Source organism: Lynx canadensis, chromosome X (genome assembly GCF_007474595.2).
Source record: "Lynx canadensis isolate LIC74 chromosome X, mLynCan4.pri.v2, whole genome shotgun sequence".
Taxonomy (NCBI): domain Eukaryota; kingdom Metazoa; phylum Chordata; class Mammalia; order Carnivora; family Felidae; genus Lynx; species Lynx canadensis.
In genome coordinates, this window is record NC_044321.2 from 119,877,117 (window position 1) to 119,894,430 (window position 17,314).

Genomic DNA, 17,314 nt, shown 5'->3' on the forward strand with positions numbered 1-17,314 from the left:
AGGTCATGATCTCGTGGTTCATGAGTTCAAGCCCCACATTAGGCCCTGCACTGACAGTGCAGAGCTTGCTTTGGATTGTGTCTCTCCTTCTCTCTACTCCTTCCCCACTCATGCTTGTGCTCTCTCTCTCTCAATATAAATAAACTTTAAAAAAATAAATAAATAAAATCATGAAAGGAAATTGCACTGGACATAATAGAAAGGTTATTTGATTTTTTAAAATAGACCATCAAACTATGAAACAATTGTAACTAGAGATGCTAGATAACAAGAGAATTTGAAATCCTTTGGGATACTATCAAAACATGTCTAGTTTGAACCTCTTTGAACTAAGGCAAGCTTTTAGCAAACCAAGAAAAATCAGTTTGGGGAGCAGGGAGGCTCAGAGTTATTCTAAACAACCTACATTTACCTATACAGCTGACTTGAGGGAAGGAGAAGGTATAGCCAAAATGAGGATCAAATGGAATTTGTGTATTTAATTTGCCTATGTCCTGGGAATATCTTAGAAATTCCAGTCAAGGTACAAATTATTTAGCATGGTGTGATTATATGTATATGAGAGTAATCAAACAAAACCTAGACAAAAATGGGTTGAAGAGATCATTTTGTTGGGGGTGGGGTGCGGTGTGGAGTAGTGAAGCTGATTACATCAGTAGGTTACACGTGCCTGAACAAATGATGCTTAAGCTCCAGAGCCATCTCTGGGTGGCCCAGTAGACTCCAGTAAAAATGCCAGTCCGTGGGATACTAGGTTGGGAGGGGCGAGTCTGTAGTAGGGGCCCTGACACCTCTGAAGTCTCCTGCATAACTCAATTGTATAGATATTTAAGGGATAAATAGAGGGGTTGTTTGTTTGCTTTCTAATCAGGATCAGAATTTCTTTAATATCTTTAGTTTCCACACTCCCAACTTTGATTTACTGTACATGAGCTTAGGGAAAATGGGTGTTTGTCATTTTCAGAAAGCCCAGATACAGTTTTAGAAAGACCCCAGGGAGGATGGATATCACTGGTCCTCCTTTGGAGACTGTTGGGGCCAGCTTAATCAGTGTGCAACAGACAGTTTTATTCTCCCTGGCATCAGAATATTGAAGTGCCTGCATCTGGTGCTCTGTCCTTCCATTATCCCCAGTTGCCAGATTTGGAATTTAGCCCAGAAAGTGCACATGTTGCAGAAGGTGAAATGTAAGCACCATAGCTCTTCCCTGATTCGTCGGTTTGCTCAGAGCTCAGAGAAGGGAAAGCAAAGCCTAGGGCCTGGCTGATTAACAGTTTACTGATCCTCCCTGCAACCCCTCCAGGAGATCCCATCAGACAGCAACAGTCTTGGATATACTAAGGTGGGAAGGGATTAGGTGACAAGTCCAAAGTCACACAGCACAGCCCTATAATGGTCAGTTTGAGGAAAAGAGGCTGACTTTCTCCTGCGAGCATATAGACTTTGCTTTCTTCTTACTGATATTTTAAGTCGACATTGTCAGTTGAGTGGGTGGCATGTTGTGTTGTGTTTTATTTTGTTTCTGTCTGTTCTAGAAGTGCCCAGGGCTCTGTTATTAGGAGCAAGAAGGTATGACTTTGGGGTTTTTTGTATTGTCCAGTTTTGATCATACATAGTTTCATTTTTTCCAGAGGTGTTTCCTGCTCCTTTCGTTAAACACACAGCATGCATGTATCAGATCATCCAATCCAGCCAAAGTCTATCTCAGTATCATCTGCTATCTCTCTTTCCTCCTTACTTGTCTCTGGAGAGGAGGGTGCCACTGGCAATAGAACGCCAGAATTATATAAAGCTTCCAACTTGACTCAAAAAGAATTTCAAACAAACAGATGGACTTGCTCATGAACATGTGAGTCAAAGTTCTTTATAGCTTCAAATTCTCATATACCCCCTGCCCATCCCTCTCTTTCTGCAGGCCACTAAGTGCACAGTGATTGGAGGCTCTGGATTCCTGGGGCAGCACATGGTGGAGCAGTTGCTGGCCAGAGGCTACGCTGTCAATGTATTTGATATACGGCAAGGGTTTGACAATCCCCAGGTGCACTTCTTTCTGGGTGACCTCTGCAACCAACAGGTAATGAATGATGGACCACCCAGCCTTGCCAGTTTTCCACAGGCCCCCAGAGGGAAACTACCAGGCTTACCCTGCTCAGAGGTCAGCCAAATTGTTTCAAAAAAATTTTTTTTGAAAAAATTTAAAGTTATACGAAAGAATTCAACACATACCCTCATTTCGTCAGTACAACTGCACTCTACCATGGTAGTGCAAAAGCAGCCATGGTCAGTACATAAAGGAATGGGTGCAGCTGTGTGCCAATAAAACTTTATTTACAACGTTGTCCACAGGCTGTACTGTGCCGACTACTGTTCCAGAGTATTCAGTTGATCTTGGAACAACATGGGTCAGAGACACCGACCCTCCGTGTACAACTTTTGACTCCCCAAAAGCTTAACTGCTAGTAGCCTACTGTTGACTTTACCGGTAATATAAACAGTCACTTAACACACATTTTGTATGTTGTATGTATTATATACAATATTCTTACAATAAAGTAAGCTACAAAAAGGAAATGTTGTTAAGTAAACCATAAGGAGTAGGGCACATGGGTGGCTCAGTCACTTGAGCATCTGACTTTGGCTTAGCTCATGATCTCACAGTTCGCAAGTTTGAACCCCACTTTGGGCTTGCTGCTGTCAGTGCAGAGCCCACTTTGGATCCTCTGTCCCCCTCTCTCTGCCCCTGTCCCTCTTGTGCTCTCTCAAAAATAAATAAGCATTAAAAAAAGAAAACCGCAGGAAGAGAAAATACATTCATGGTCCTGTACTGTATTTACCTCAAAACCACATATAAGTGGGCCCATGCAGTTCAAATCCGTGTTGTTCAAAGGTCACCTATGTACCCCAAAGTGCAGTCGCTGGTTTTCAGGGTTTTTTTATTGATATGTTTCACATTCCATAAACTTCATATTTTTAAAGTGTACAATTCAGTGGTTGTTTGTGTAGTTAAAAACTTGTGTGACCATCACCTTGGTCTCATTCCAGAACATTTTCATCATCCCAGCAGAAAATCCCAGGCCCATTAGCAGTTGTTCCCCTTTTGCTCTCCTGCCCTCCCAGCCCTTGGCAACCCACTCGTCTCCTGTCTCTGTAGATGTGCCTGCTCTGGGCGTTTCATATAAGTGGAATCATGCAATAATATATGTCCTTTTATGACTGGCTTCTTTCACTGAGCATGTTTGCAGGCTTTACTTGCGTCATAAGGGTATTAATATTTTGAGTTTTATTAGATGTTGCCAAATTGCTGAACAAAGCTGCTATATCAGTTTTCTGTTCACACCAGCAGTGTGGTTGGTAGGATCCGCATCGTTCTACGTCTTTGCCAACACTCAGTGTACTTAGACTTTTTGGTATCGCCATTCCAAAGAATGTGGAATGGTAGTTTGGTGAGGCTTAGAGTCATGTGCCCTCCCTATTCAGGAGGCCAGACTCTGTGCTCTTTGTTGATCCTCTGTGAAGTGCCTGTCAACAACCTTTGTCCATTTGTCTTTGGCTTACCTTATTTCTCTTATGGATTTAGAATGCTCTATCACAGACAGCTTCCTTCAGCCTGTCCGTGGGCTCTTATTCTTGACTTTGGCGTCATTTGCCATAGTTGTTTTACTTTGAATTTTAAGGACACAGCTTCCCTCGCAGGCTGTCTTCTCTCCCATCCTGCCCACACCTCTGAGCCTGGAGATGGGGTAGAAGTCTTCCTTGTTTGTCATTGCCACTTCCTCACTGCCCTAAGATCCCTCTGGCTGTGCAGATGGTGCCAGCAGACTGTACATACCCCAGTGCCTTCCTTGGGACAGTCATCCACAGCCATGTGTTCCCTTTCCCAGGGGACTCCATCTCATTTCTTAGTGATTTTAGCTCCTGGCCGAGGTCAGCCTCATCATAACTGTCGATAAGTTCAGTAATCACACAAATGACCCTGCCAATACCCTCACCTCACCTCTCCTTGGCCTTCTGTCACTCAGCCTCTTGGCTTCCAGGCCTGTTGTCATCCCCCACCCCAGAGCCTGTTATCGATACTAAATGTGTCCTCAACATGATCTCACTTACAGGCCCCCCACTCTGCACCACCTCCTATCTTTCTAGTTCATAACCTAATACCTTCACCTACCAATTCTTAAACCACACCCAGATTTCTGGCTCTTTTCCACTCTCCATCACCCAGTTTGTGTCCTCACTGCCTTTGAGTCCATGGCTGACTTACTCTCTTGCATAACACTTATCCCCCTTGCCTCTTTCTTCTTGTCTGTATCAGTCAGGGTTCTCCAGACAAACAACCACTAACGTGTGTGTGTATGTAGATAAAGAGGAAGAGGGAGAGAGAGATGGAGAAAGGGATAGAATAAGATTTAATTAAATAAATTGGCTCATGGGATTGTGGGGCTGGCAAGATTGAAATTTGCAGGGCAGGCCAGCCGGCTGGAAACTCATGCAGGAGCTGATGCTGCAGTCCTGAGGCAGAATTTCTTACAGAAACCTCAGGGTTTGCTCTTAAGGCCTTTCAAGTAATTGGATGAAGCCCACACAGAGTATGGAGGATAATCTCCTGTACTTAAAGTCAGCTGATCATAGATGTTAACCACAGTCATAAAATACCTTTATGGCAACACCTAGACAGGTATTTGATGGAATGATGGGACTGGAGCCTCACCAAGTGGACACATAAACTTCTACATCAGGTTGTACTTCCTAGGTATAACCCCAGTCCTGGTTAAATCTGATTCTCCCTCCTCCCTCGGGGCCTCTGGGCACTGAACAGGGCCGAAGAAGAAAATACAAGGTTTTTTGCCTTGTTCTTCATGGCCATGGCCTTCAAACTGGTCCCATGGTACCTCATGGCACCACATAACACTGACGTGCCTGTGACCGCATCCACGCTCTGCAGGTGCCTCATCTGTGCCAGCTGGAGCCCCTCTCTTCCTACCCAGTGATTCAGCTAGGGATTCTGGCCTTTCTCTCCTGCATCAGCAATTGATCCCTGTCTGCCCAATCATAGCCATCAGCACACAGACATATTGCAGGCTCACCCATCGTAAGAAAGCAAAACGCCCTGATGGGAGATCCCACTCCAGCCATTGCCCCACTTGTCTCTCTCGTGTCATAGGGGGAGCTCAAAGAACCATTTGCACTTGTCGCCTCTGATTGCTTCATTCCATTGTCTCTTACAAGTACTCCAGCTAGGTTGTCACCAACAGCCCCCTGTCACAGCCATCGGGGGCCTAGAGGAAACCAGATCCAGTGGCCAAGCCTAGGACACCCCACTTGCCCATTTCTCCTCTTGGCCATTCTGTCTCATCTCTATAATTTCTTTTTTCTGGTTCTTGTTCTCCTTATCTCTATAGTTTCTAAATGTGGCAGGCTCCAGAGCTTATTGCTTAGATCTCTTTTCTTCTCTGAGCACACTCAGTGTCCACGTGAATCCCCCCTCCCCTGGTTCACCGATGAAATACAGTCTAGGAGCTGATGAGCTCCCAGCTTGATATCTCCAGCCTGTAGCTCTCCTGGACTGTATCTGTCCAGCAGGCAGATATCTCTATTTAGATACATAATAGACATTTTAGACTTGCCATATCCAAAATTCAGCTCCTGGTTCCCTGCTACAGGCCCCCTTTCCCACTACAGCAAGCCTACTAAAGTCCTTTCCCTCTCAATAAATGACCCACTCTGTCTTTCCAGTTGCTTTGGCCAAACACCGTACATTTACCTTTGATTCCTTTCTCTTGTACCCTTCATCCCATTCATCATCAGATCTTTTTGACTGCACTCTCTGAATAGATCCCCAATTCACCAACTTCTTATTCCTTCATTTGTTACCATGCTTCTCGAAGCCACCACCCTTTTAATGCATAAATCAAATCTTGATACCCGTCTGTTCAGAAGTCTCCAGTGATCCAGTTCTGTTTAGAGCAAACACGTAAGCCCTTATAGTCACCTATGAGGTCCTGCATGATTTGCCCTCACTACCTCTCTGGCCTAACCCTCTCTTGTATTGCTCTGCTCATTGCTCTGCTCCAGGCACACTGGTGTCTTTACCACTCCTCAGACTCACCGAGTTTCTGCCTCAGGACCTTTGTACTCACTGCTCTTTCTATCAGGAATGCTCTTTGTGAACCACCAACCTTGCTCCCTAAATTTAAGTCTCCGACCAACTTATGCTAAGCCACAAGCCACTCTAGATCTCCTTTACTCTGTATTATATTTCTGTATAACACTTGATACTAGCTGATATACTCTGTATCTACTTGTTTATCTGCCCACCATCCCTGGAGAAAGGAAGTTCCATGAAGGCAGGGATATTGTCTCTCTTGATCAATGCTGTGTACTCTCAAAGGAGATGAGACTCCTTAGCAAACTTCAGCTTCCTTCCAAACTGCCCTCTCAAGTATCTACTACTCCTGTGATATGGTTGCTAGTCTTTTATTTACGAAGTTTTTTTTTAAGCACAAACTTAAAGCAAGACCCGCCAGCATGGTGTATTCTCCAGCTACACTCAGCTACTCAGGCACCAGCAGGGAGAAGGAGAGAGTTGCATTTAACCAGGGCTGCAGTTTGCCAGACCAACTTGATAAAGACAGATATAGGCAAGGTCAAGATTGCAATGATGGATCAAGAAGTCCAAGCTAAAGAGGATGTGAAGAGGGTGAAGGGGTTTAAAATGGGTTTGAAAGTCACTACTTAGGTTTTGTGCCGTATTCTTGAATTCGTTCATCAGTACTTCTTCTCTCCCATTTCTTTCTTCTAGGTTCCTTCCTCTTCCTGAAGTGTTTCCTTTAGCATCCTTCAGTGAATATTTGGGCAGAAAACTTTCTATGGCCCTTGTATGCTTGAAAATGTTGTTATGTCACCCTTTCTCATAAGTGCTTATTTGCTGGGGGTGGAATTGTAGGTTCATAACTATTCCTTCCAACACTCAATCTGATTATTCCTTTGGGGGTCTGCTGGGTTTTAATCTCATGCCTTTTAGGATTTTCTTTTTTATCCTGTAAACTCTATGGAAAGCGTGTCTAGGTCTGACTTTTCGTTTTGTATTTAAATCCTACTCAACACCTAGTGGGCCGTTGGACTCTGAGGATGGAATTCTGTCCTCATTTCTGGAAAATTCTTCAAATACTGACTCTACTTCCATTCTCTTTTCTTTCTGGAAGCCTTACCAGACATATATGGAGGGAAGGTGGAGTCCTTAATTATATTCTACATGTCTGTTAGTTTCTCCTTCATGTGTTCTTTCAAGTTCTGTCTTTGTAATATTTTATAGATTTCCTCTGTATCATATCCACTCACAGACAGTCTTGTTTCACCTATATCCCCACCCCACCCTCATTGTTTTGAAGCCAATCCTAAACACCATTATCATTTTTATTCCTATAAATATTTCAGTATTTGTCACTAAAAGATAAGGAGCCTTTTTAAAAACACAGTTCCATAACTACATCTAAAACATGGTGACAATTCCTTAAGTTCCAGCCTGTGTTCAAATACCCCTAAATGTCTCATAAGTGCTTTTAAATAGAGTTCTTTCCGAGTAATGAACCAAGAAGATTTCTTTCCAAATAACGAACCAAGAAGATTTCTTTCCAAATAATGAACCAAGAAGGTTAAGATACTGAAGTTGATTGAACTAGTTAAGTCTCTTATAAAAGTTCCCCTTCACATTTCATTTGTTGAATAACTGATATTTATTTAGAACTGTATTTATTGTCCTGTAGCATTTCCCATGGACTGGATTTTGCAGATTGCATTCCCATGGTTTTGTTTGACATGTCCCTCTGTTCTCTAGGGTTTCTAAACTGGTAGATCTGGGACTGCACTGTCCAGTAAAGCAGATGTAGTACAGAAAAAGGGAATATACATAATTCATTAATAATTTTTATCTGGATTACATATTGAAATGATACTATTTTGGATATATTAAATAAAATACATTATAATTATTTTCATCCATTTATTTTTACTTTTTTGATGTGAGTACTACAAAGTTTAAAGTCAGATCTCTGCCTTATATTTCTAGTGGACTAAAAGCTGGATCTGATTCTGGTTCAGTTTTTTCCTCTGGGGCACCAATAGCAATATGCACATCTAGTGCTCAGATTTTGATTTCTGTATGCTATTGCCCATAAAAGGACCAGGGTTCCTTGGGAATATAGCTTATTCAGGACTCTGAGCAGGGGTAGTACAGTGAGCCTGAGACATTTTCTTAGGACAAAATTAAGAAAGTGCTCAAAACCTAATAATATGTCAAAAGGACAAAGGAACCTGGGGTGCCTATGTGGTTCAGTCGGTGAAGTGTCTAACTCTTGACTTCGGCTCAGGTCATGATCTCACAGTTTGTGAGTTTGAGCCCTACGCCAGGCTCTGCTCTGGCAGGTTTGGAGCCTGCTCAGGATTCTCTGCCTCTCTTTGCCCATCCCATGTGCCCTCCCCCCCCCCTCTCTCTCTCTCTCTCTCTCTCTCTCTCTCTCTCTCTCTCTCTCTCGATATATGTGTGTGTGTGTGTGTGTGTGTGTGTGTGTATCTTTCAATAAATAAATAAATAAACTTTAAAAATTTTAAAAAAGAAGGATATGAACCAACTTGAGCTTCCACTGGCCAAATTTGGGACACTTAAACCTCACAAAAGGTAATAGTAGTGGATAGTAATGCATTGAATAAAATAAGAATCCATGTGTCCCTGAAAATGATAAAAAGAAAAATTAGGGGGCACCTGGGTGGCTTAGTCAGTTATGCTTCCAACTCTTGATTTTAGTTGAGATCACGATCTCACAGCTCGTGGGTTCGAGCCCTGTGTCAGGCTCTAGGCTGACAGCATGGAGCCTGCTTGGGATTCTCTCTCTCTCTCCCTCTTTCTCTCTGCCCCTCCCCTACTCGCTTCTCTCAAAATAAATAAATAAACTTTAAAAAAAAGAAAAACTAGTATAAAGGAGGGGGAACATCTACATTACAGAGGAATGCCAACTAATAAAAGTAAAACAAATGCTAGAATTAGGATTTTTACCATTTTGCAATAATGTGTTAATAAGTGTTCCAGGCAAGAATCATCACTGAATGTTCAAGATTGAAAGAGACAGAAGAGACATGAGGACTAAATACAATATGATCCATGATTGGATCCTGGATCCAAATATAAAAATGCCTTTAAAGGACATTACTGGGACAATGGGAGAAATTTGGATATAGACTAATTATTGGATAAGAGTGTCCTGTTACATTTATTGTGTGTGATCATTATTTAGTGGTATTTAGGAGGATGTCTTTATTCTTAGAAAATACCTAATGAAGAGTTTAGAGGCAAAGTGGCACAATGTCTCAACTTACTCTTAAGTGGTTTCAAAAAAAAAAAAAAGATCTTGTGTGTGTGTACCTACAAAGAAAATTTTGGCAAAATATTAATAATCAGTGGATCTAGGCACATAACTCATGATTGTCTTTGTTTTAGTGATGTTCGTCTGTTGATGATCATTCCTAGATCTTATTACTTAATGAAGGTTTTGTAAAATGGCGACATGCTATCATTCTTTCTTTCTTTCTTAATTCAATTCTTTGTACCTTATGCAGATTAAATGTTTGACTGTTTGTTTCCTTTATTAGTTTATAGAAGGAATTCGTATTCTTACTGGTGATCAAATTGTCCCTTTGGCCAGTGAGAGCCTCTTCAAGATGACACTTGAGTCCTTTTAACAGGACCCCAGGAGTCTTGGCTAGCTAGCTTCCTTACTTTCTGGCTCAACAAGGTGTTCCTGACTCGTCTTATCTATTTCCTGCCCCAGATCTATAATCAGCCATTGCTCTCAGGAGCTCTGGTTCCTTTTAGCAGTAAATTAAGCATACCTGTTTTTATTTCCTTTCAGCTCTTGCTGTTCCATATCTATTTTCACAGAAGGGACTACTCCTGTGTATTGGCTGTTTGCACTGCCTTTCATGGTGTGGGACTTTTTCATATTATTCATAATTTGTATCTATGAGCTGGTTTTCCCAGGAGTTTTACCCTCAGGTGCCCTGAATTGTCACACACATGCATACATACCCCCCATGGTACACAGAGGCACAGATACTGCCTTTGTCTGGACCCCACAGGCTTCTTTCTTATGCCCTAAACCAGTTTTTCCTGGGGACCAGTCAATGGGGAGGGGCGATTGAAAGGACAACATGGTTTCTATCCTATGTACTTCTGTATTATTTGAATCTTTTACAATGAGATGTATTTCCATGTTAATTAGACTTATGAAAGGGCAAGACACCTACATGCCATAGATTGGAGAGTGGGAATGTGAGGAGGCTGTTTACTTGTTTAAAGCAGGAATAATTTCTTTGGTCTCTGTTTGCTTTTCTAGGATCTCTACCCAGCTCTGAAAGGTGTAAGCACGGTTTTCCACTGTGCATCACCCCCACCATCCAGTAACAACAAGGGACTCTTTTATAGAGTGAATTACATTGGCACCAAGAATGTCATTGAAACTTGCAAAGAGGCTGGGGTTCAGGTAAGGGGAAAGCTGGAGTGAGTGCTATCAGGAGCATGTCGTGGCCCCTTCTAAGTGTGTGGGAGCCAGGGTTCTTCTTGCTCTCTTCCTGGGTCTAGCCAGGCTTGCTTCCTAAAATATTGTGAAGATCCTAGAATCAACCCTAGGAGCTGCTGGGCCAATTTGAGCTATAATACTCTAACTGCATCTCAGTAGACCATCTGAGGATGCTAAGGCTTATCAGTCTCTGGTTAAAGAGCTGTAAAATGTCTATTGCTTATATTTTTTATTATGATGTCATAAAATTTACCATTTTATCCATTTTTTAATTTACAGTTCAGTGGCATCAAGTACATTCACATTGCTCGGCAAACATCCCCACAACCCATCTCTACTTTCATCTTCCCAAACTGAAACTCTATCCCCATTAAACAATAGCGCCCCTCCCCCTCCTATCCAAGCCCTTGGCACCCACCATCCTACATTCTGTTTCCATGAATCTAGAGACCGCATAGAAGTGGATTTTATATCTAGCTTCTTTCACTCAGCATAAGGTCTTCTAGGTTCATCCATATTGTAGTCTGTGTCAGAATGTCTTTTTTTTTTTTAACCACTTAAAAACATTCCGTTGTGTGGATAGGCCACATTTTGTCTAGCCATTCATTCATCAGTGGACACCTGTTGCTTACATGTTTGACTATTGTGAATCATGCTGCTAGAGATGTAGGTGTATAAATATCTGCTCCAGTCTCTGCTTTCAGTTCTTTTGGGTAAATACCCCGAAGTGGAATTCCTGGATCATAACACTAATTCTATGTTTAACCTTTTAAGGAACTGCCATACTATTTTCCAGACCTTGCTTACATTTTCAAAGAAAAATTAGCTGTTTACTTTTTACCAATAGAAACCTGTTATAATTCAGATCTGAGGGCATATGAATTTCCACCATGTCATAGCTTGCTGCTTTGTTACAAATCTTGGTTCTCAGGATCATCACCCTTATGGGCCACCCAGCATCATCAGCTGACCCAGCAAGAACAAGTGGGTGCCTGGTGGCTCAGTCGGTTGAGCATCCGACTCTTGATTTAGGCTCAGGTCATAATCTCACGGTTCGTGGGATCAAGACCCATGTCAGGCTCTGCACTGATAGCATGAAGCCTGCTTGGGAATCTCTGTCTCCCTCCTTTGTACCTCCCCAGCTCATGCACACAATCACTCATGCTCTCTCTCCCTCTATCTCTCTCAAAATAAATAAACAAACACCAATAAATAAAAAAAATAAAATAAAACATTAAAAGAAAAGAACAAGTGGATAAGGAGCTCTTCAGAGGTCAGTGCCTGGAAAGGTTGGATCATAGTAATAGTGACCCCTTATACTTTGCAAATGATAAGACATTTTGCCCTGTAGTTGTCACCTGATTTGCTTCTCAGTAGGTAACCAGGAGCTACTAATGTATCTTAATAGGTGAGGAACCAGATTTGGAAGGCTAAATGATATCTCTTTGCCAGTAATGAAAGAGGTGGGATTAAAATCAGACCCTGTAATGCCAAATCCCAGACTCCTTAGTCTATACCATGCTTGAGCTCTGTGAATTTCACTGCTGCTGTTTTTTTTCTCACGGAATAAACAAATAAGAATAATATAGTACTCATATAATCATCACAGAGTATAAGTAACACTACTGGTGAAGTTGAAGCCCTGTGTGTTTCCATCCTCAATGCCATTGCTGTCCTTCCCCACCCATGGAGAATGACTGTCCTGAACTTGGGTTTATCATTGCTCTTTTCTCCATGTGCAACCAATATAAGTTATCAGTTTGCATGTTAAAAGCTTTATAGAAATGATATAGTGAATATATCTTCCTGCAACTTGCATTTTCTCCCAACATGTTTTTTGAGATTTTTCCGTCTCAATATATGTATATGGAGTATATTCACTGAAGTGGCAGAATAGCTTAGTGGCTGCAGTGCAGAAAGTGGCTTTTCATATTATATTTAGGAAACATTCCTAACACTGGAATCAAGAGACTGTTTAATGTGGGTTTTCTCCCCAAAGGTTTAAAGTGTTATTTTGCACATTCAAATCTTTAACCCACCAACAGTTTAAGTTTGTATGTGGTCTGAGGTAGCGATTGAATTTTTGTTGTTCAGCATCATTTATCATGTGACCCATCCCTTATCTGCTCTTCCCTGCCCCCTCCAGCACATCTCAGATGTAGGTGCCTTCCACGGGTCTCTTCCCAGCTCTTTCTTCTGCTTCATTGGCTTCCGCCTGTGCCCATACTACTGTGCTCTGCCTTCAGTAAGCAAGGCTTAAGGTCAATCTCAGTATGTGCTAGAACAACTCACCCCCTAGCCATGTTCTTCAGAATTTGCGTGGCTGTCCTTAGCCCTTTGCTCATCCATATAAATTTTAGAATCAACTTCTCGAGTTCCTTGATAAAGGCTGTTGGAGTTGTTATTGTCATTGCATCAAATTTAAAGGCAATTTGGGAGAGAATCGATACCTTTCCAATACTCAGTCTTTGTATCCATAAATACATAATAACATCTCTATCTCTCTCTTTAATGCCTTTTCATAGAGTTTTATCCTTTACTTTAGAAAGATTTTGTACATCTTTTGTTAAACTTATCCCTGTGTTCTTAATTTTGGGTTATTAAAATATCTTTCATATTTTTAATTGCTAATGACAAACACAATTTTTGTATATTGATTTTGGACTCACCAACTCTGCTGAACTGTAACTATAATATTTTCTGTATGTTCATAATGTTTTCTGTGTAGACATTTCCAACATCTGTGAATGGTAATAGTTTTGTTTCTTCTTTTCAAATTATTCCTTATTGTTTGTCTTAACCCACTACACTTGCTAGGACTTCCAGTACAATGTTGAATAAAAGCGGTAAAGATACGATTCGAGCTATTGGTGTTCAGTTTTTGACATGCTGCCTTTAACCAGAGGGCTGGAAGCTGGGACCCTTGTAAGAAAGCATTTCCTTTCCAATAGCACTTCTCAAGTGGGTATGGTGCACATGTTCTTGTGTACCTGTGCTGACATGCCAGGGTTGGTACCAGAAGCACCAGGCATCTTTTTCAGACAGACATCTCCCTCTAAGTTTGGGGGCTATCCTTCTCCCTTGAGGAATCATTCCCACAGTGAGATACCTGTTCCATCTCTCAGTAGTGATAGAGAAAAAAACGTGAAATCCACTGTTTTAGAATGCTATAGAATGTATCTCGAATCCACGTAGCTAACAAAAGATGCTGATCTTTGAATTATTTTAAAAATACCTGGATAGCAAAGCATTGCAGTAAATAATTTGTACGGTGCCTTGCCTGTGAGGGTTGTGAACATGTTGTTTGATTCTCTTTCATGCATGACCATCAGATTGTTTAAATAATGATCATTTCTTACTTTTATTTTTTTTAACCTTCCTTTCTCCTCTGCCAGAAACTCATTTTAACCAGCAGTGCTAGTGTCGTCTTTGAGGGTGTCAACATCAAGAATGGAACCGAAGACCTCCCTTATGCTATGAAACCCATTGACTATTACACGGAGACAAAAATCTTACAGGAGAGAGTACGTACCTGAGAACTCGTTGAGTGACAAGCGAGTTCCGTGAACATCTGTAAGGTTTAGATTTTTAAGAAAAATATTTATGAAGTTAGTGTTCTCAGGCCTGAATACCTAACTTGGGAAGTAAAATTCGTGGATGAAATTCGATTTAAAAAATAATAACAATAGCTTAATGTGAGTGTTTTACAGGAACTTTCTCATTTAAACTTCACAATGACCCTATAAGGTGGATATTATTATCATCACCAGGTTACAGATGAGGACAGTTGATGCACAGAGATTCACTTTCTTCTTGAGACTCTGCAACTAGTGGGTGGCTAACCCCATGCACTCAACCTCTACGCTATGCAAGGTTACTCAGTTGCCATAGAAATCAGAGGCAATTTATGATGATCCCAAGCATGCAAACAGAACTTGGGCTTGACACACAAGTGTTTTCATTTGAACACACCTTCCTAGTGGCACTCTTACCCCCTTCCTTTATTCTTAAACAATGAAAGGATCTTGCTTTATTTTAAGGAAAAGTACGTGGCAAGGCACTGGTTTCCACTTGGCAAACTAGCTTCGCCCAGGAGCGCCTGGTTTTAGCAGCAGTCCGAGTTGAGTAACAGGGCCAGTAAGCCTTTGGACTCCAGGGCTACAGGGACCCTGACAGCAGCTAGCTCCAGGACTAATGTCCAGAGAGAATATTACCCTAAGGGCATACTTAACTTGAAGGCCATAGATGCTCATTGAGCACAGACAGCTTGCCTTAGTGGGGGAAGCTGTGACCTTACCTCTCCCAGGTGTTTGCTGCATATCATACCCACTGAGGTTGCATTTCACAGCCAGCAAACTAGAGCTTAGTGCTGGCTTGGCATGCATCCCACTGTGCTGTCTGAGAGCCAGCTGCCTCCCATCTGTTTGGTATTCCTCCAACTCAAAAAGTTCCTGAATAACTCATCTGCAGGGAGACACAAGGGCATCCCCAATCTAGGGGGTGGAAGCCTGGCTTTTTGTAAGCTGCAATCCTGTCTCCAGCTTCTGCCACCCTCTCCTTGGAGCATGGAGAGCCTCACAGAGCTCCCACCTGCTAGGACTTGAACCAAGAAGCACTCTCATCTAAGGCACTGGGACTCCCCCTGTCTACCCTCAGGAGCTGTAAGTGGCAGCCATGCCTCAGACCATCAGTGCCTCACTTGCGTTGACTTTTGGCTGCTCAATTAGAAGTAAGCAAAGCCTATAAATGCCTGCAACAGTGACCTTCCTGGAGCCCCATGTCAGCCCCTGTTGGCACACATCTCGCTGTTGATTTTCAGACCTCTCAACTGATGATAAACTCAGTGAACTCAAAGTCAGCTTAAACTCACCAGGAGGAAAACATGTGCAAGAATTTTGCCACCATAGAGTAGAAATCCTAGGTGAGGTGGTACAATAAGTACACATATCAGGCACATACCGAAACAGTTGACGTGGGTCACCTCATTTGGTCCTCCCATCCGGGTAGGAGCTGTCGTGGTCCACATTTTTACCAATAACATAGCAAATCATTCGGGATGTTTTGTCACTTTTGAAGCAAAACCTGTTTCTCTGTACTTCAAGTCCTTAAGTTCTAGTTTGTCCACTAAGCCACGCGAAACATATCTTTTCTGACAGTGGATGACACAAATAACGGCTGCCACTTCTCGAGTGCTTACTAGGTACTAGGCACTGCTCTAGGCTTTACCTGTGTTGGATCATCTCTTTAGCTACCCAGTCACTGCACTGTTTCTCCCAGACCCATTACCTTCTCAGTCCCTTCTTCCTGGCCCACTTGGGTTCATCAGAGACCCTTCCCAGGAGGTCGTTCTTAGAACTGACCAGAGCGGCCTGTGACTGATGGAAACAAGCACGTGGAGCTTAAGGCAGGAGGCTAAAGGCTAACTTGCTAACTAGAACCCTCAGATTTTTTCCACAAACTGCAGCCAAGGCTCATCTTCCCCTGGCTGCAGTTGTGCATTTTAGGCCTTTCTCTTTTTTTTTTTTTTTCCATCTGCTACTATATTTTTTTTTTCAATATATGAAATTTATTGTCAAAATGGTTTCCATACAACACCCAGTGCTCATCCCAAAAGGTGCCCTCTCCAATACCCATCAACCCTCAGTTTATTCTCAGTTTTTAAGAGTCTCTCATGTTTTGGCTCTCTCCCACTCTAACCTCTTTTTTTTTTTTCCTTCCCCTCCCCCATGGGTTTCTGTCAAGTTTCTCAGGATCCACATAAGAGTGAAAACATATGGTATCTGTCTTTCTCTGTATGGCTTATTTCACTTAGCATCACACTCTCCAGTTCCATCCACGTTGCTACAAAGGGCCATGTTTTCGTTCTTTCTCATTGCCCTGTAGTACTCCATTGTGTATATAAACCACAATTTCTTTATCCATTCATCAGTTGATGGACATTTAGTAGGCCTTTCTCTTTAATCATACTGTGGTCGTGGTTGTTGTTGTTGTTGTTGTTGTTGTTGTTGTTGTTGTTTAAGTAGGCTCCACACCCAACATAGGGCTTTAATTCACAACCCTGAGTCGCATGTTCCATTGACTGAGCCAGTCAGGTGACCTTGATCATACTGGTTTTGACCCAGCTACCTCTCCTGTGTTTTCAAATTTGGGTGGCATGGGTGGATGGGATAGAGAAGTAGCTTCAAATTATACCAGAGCAGAGGCCAGCCTCCATGTCTCCTGTGAGTCGTGCTACTGACCTGCCCTTTCTGCTCTTTACAGGCAGTCCTGGACGCCAATGATCCTGAGAGGAATTTTTTAACCATAGCCATCCGCCCTCATGGCATTTTTGGCCCAAAGGACCCCCAGTTGGTCCCCATCCTCATTGAGGCAGCCAAGAAAGGCAAGATGAAGTTTGTGATTGGGTAAGTTGGCCCACAGTTGGTCTTCTTCATGACCCCTTGACAAGTATCAGTCAAGTTTGTGTAGTTCTCTTCCAATGTGGCCTTTTCTGCCACCCTCTCTGTTTGTCTCCTGGGGCTGCCACAAGTGACCACAAACTGAGGGCCTTAAAACAACAGAGATTAATTTTCTCCCAGTTCTGGGGGCCAGAAGTCCGAAATCAAGGCATTGGCAGGGTTGGTCCTTCTGGAAACTGAGGGAGAATCTCTTCCAGGCCTTTCTCCCAGCTTCTGGTGGTGGCTAGCAGTCCTTGGTGTTACTTAGCTTGTGACAAATCACTCTAATCTCTGCCTCCACATTCACATGAG

General features: G+C 42.4%; 1 protein-coding gene across 2 annotated transcripts in view; it reads left to right on the plus strand.

Moving 5' to 3' along the window:
* Positions 1–17,314, plus strand: part of NSDHL (NAD(P) dependent steroid dehydrogenase-like) — a 29,910-nt gene that overhangs the window by 10,068 nt on the left and 2,528 nt on the right. For both annotated transcript variants that reach the window (XM_030305872.1, XM_030305873.1), the window contains 4 exons: positions 1,916–2,074; positions 10,383–10,529; positions 13,961–14,089; positions 16,827–16,969. In XM_030305872.1, coding sequence (XP_030161732.1) covers positions 1,916–2,074; positions 10,383–10,529; positions 13,961–14,089; positions 16,827–16,969 — 578 coding nt within the window. The remainder of the gene's footprint in view (positions 1–1,915; positions 2,075–10,382; positions 10,530–13,960; positions 14,090–16,826; positions 16,970–17,314) is intronic.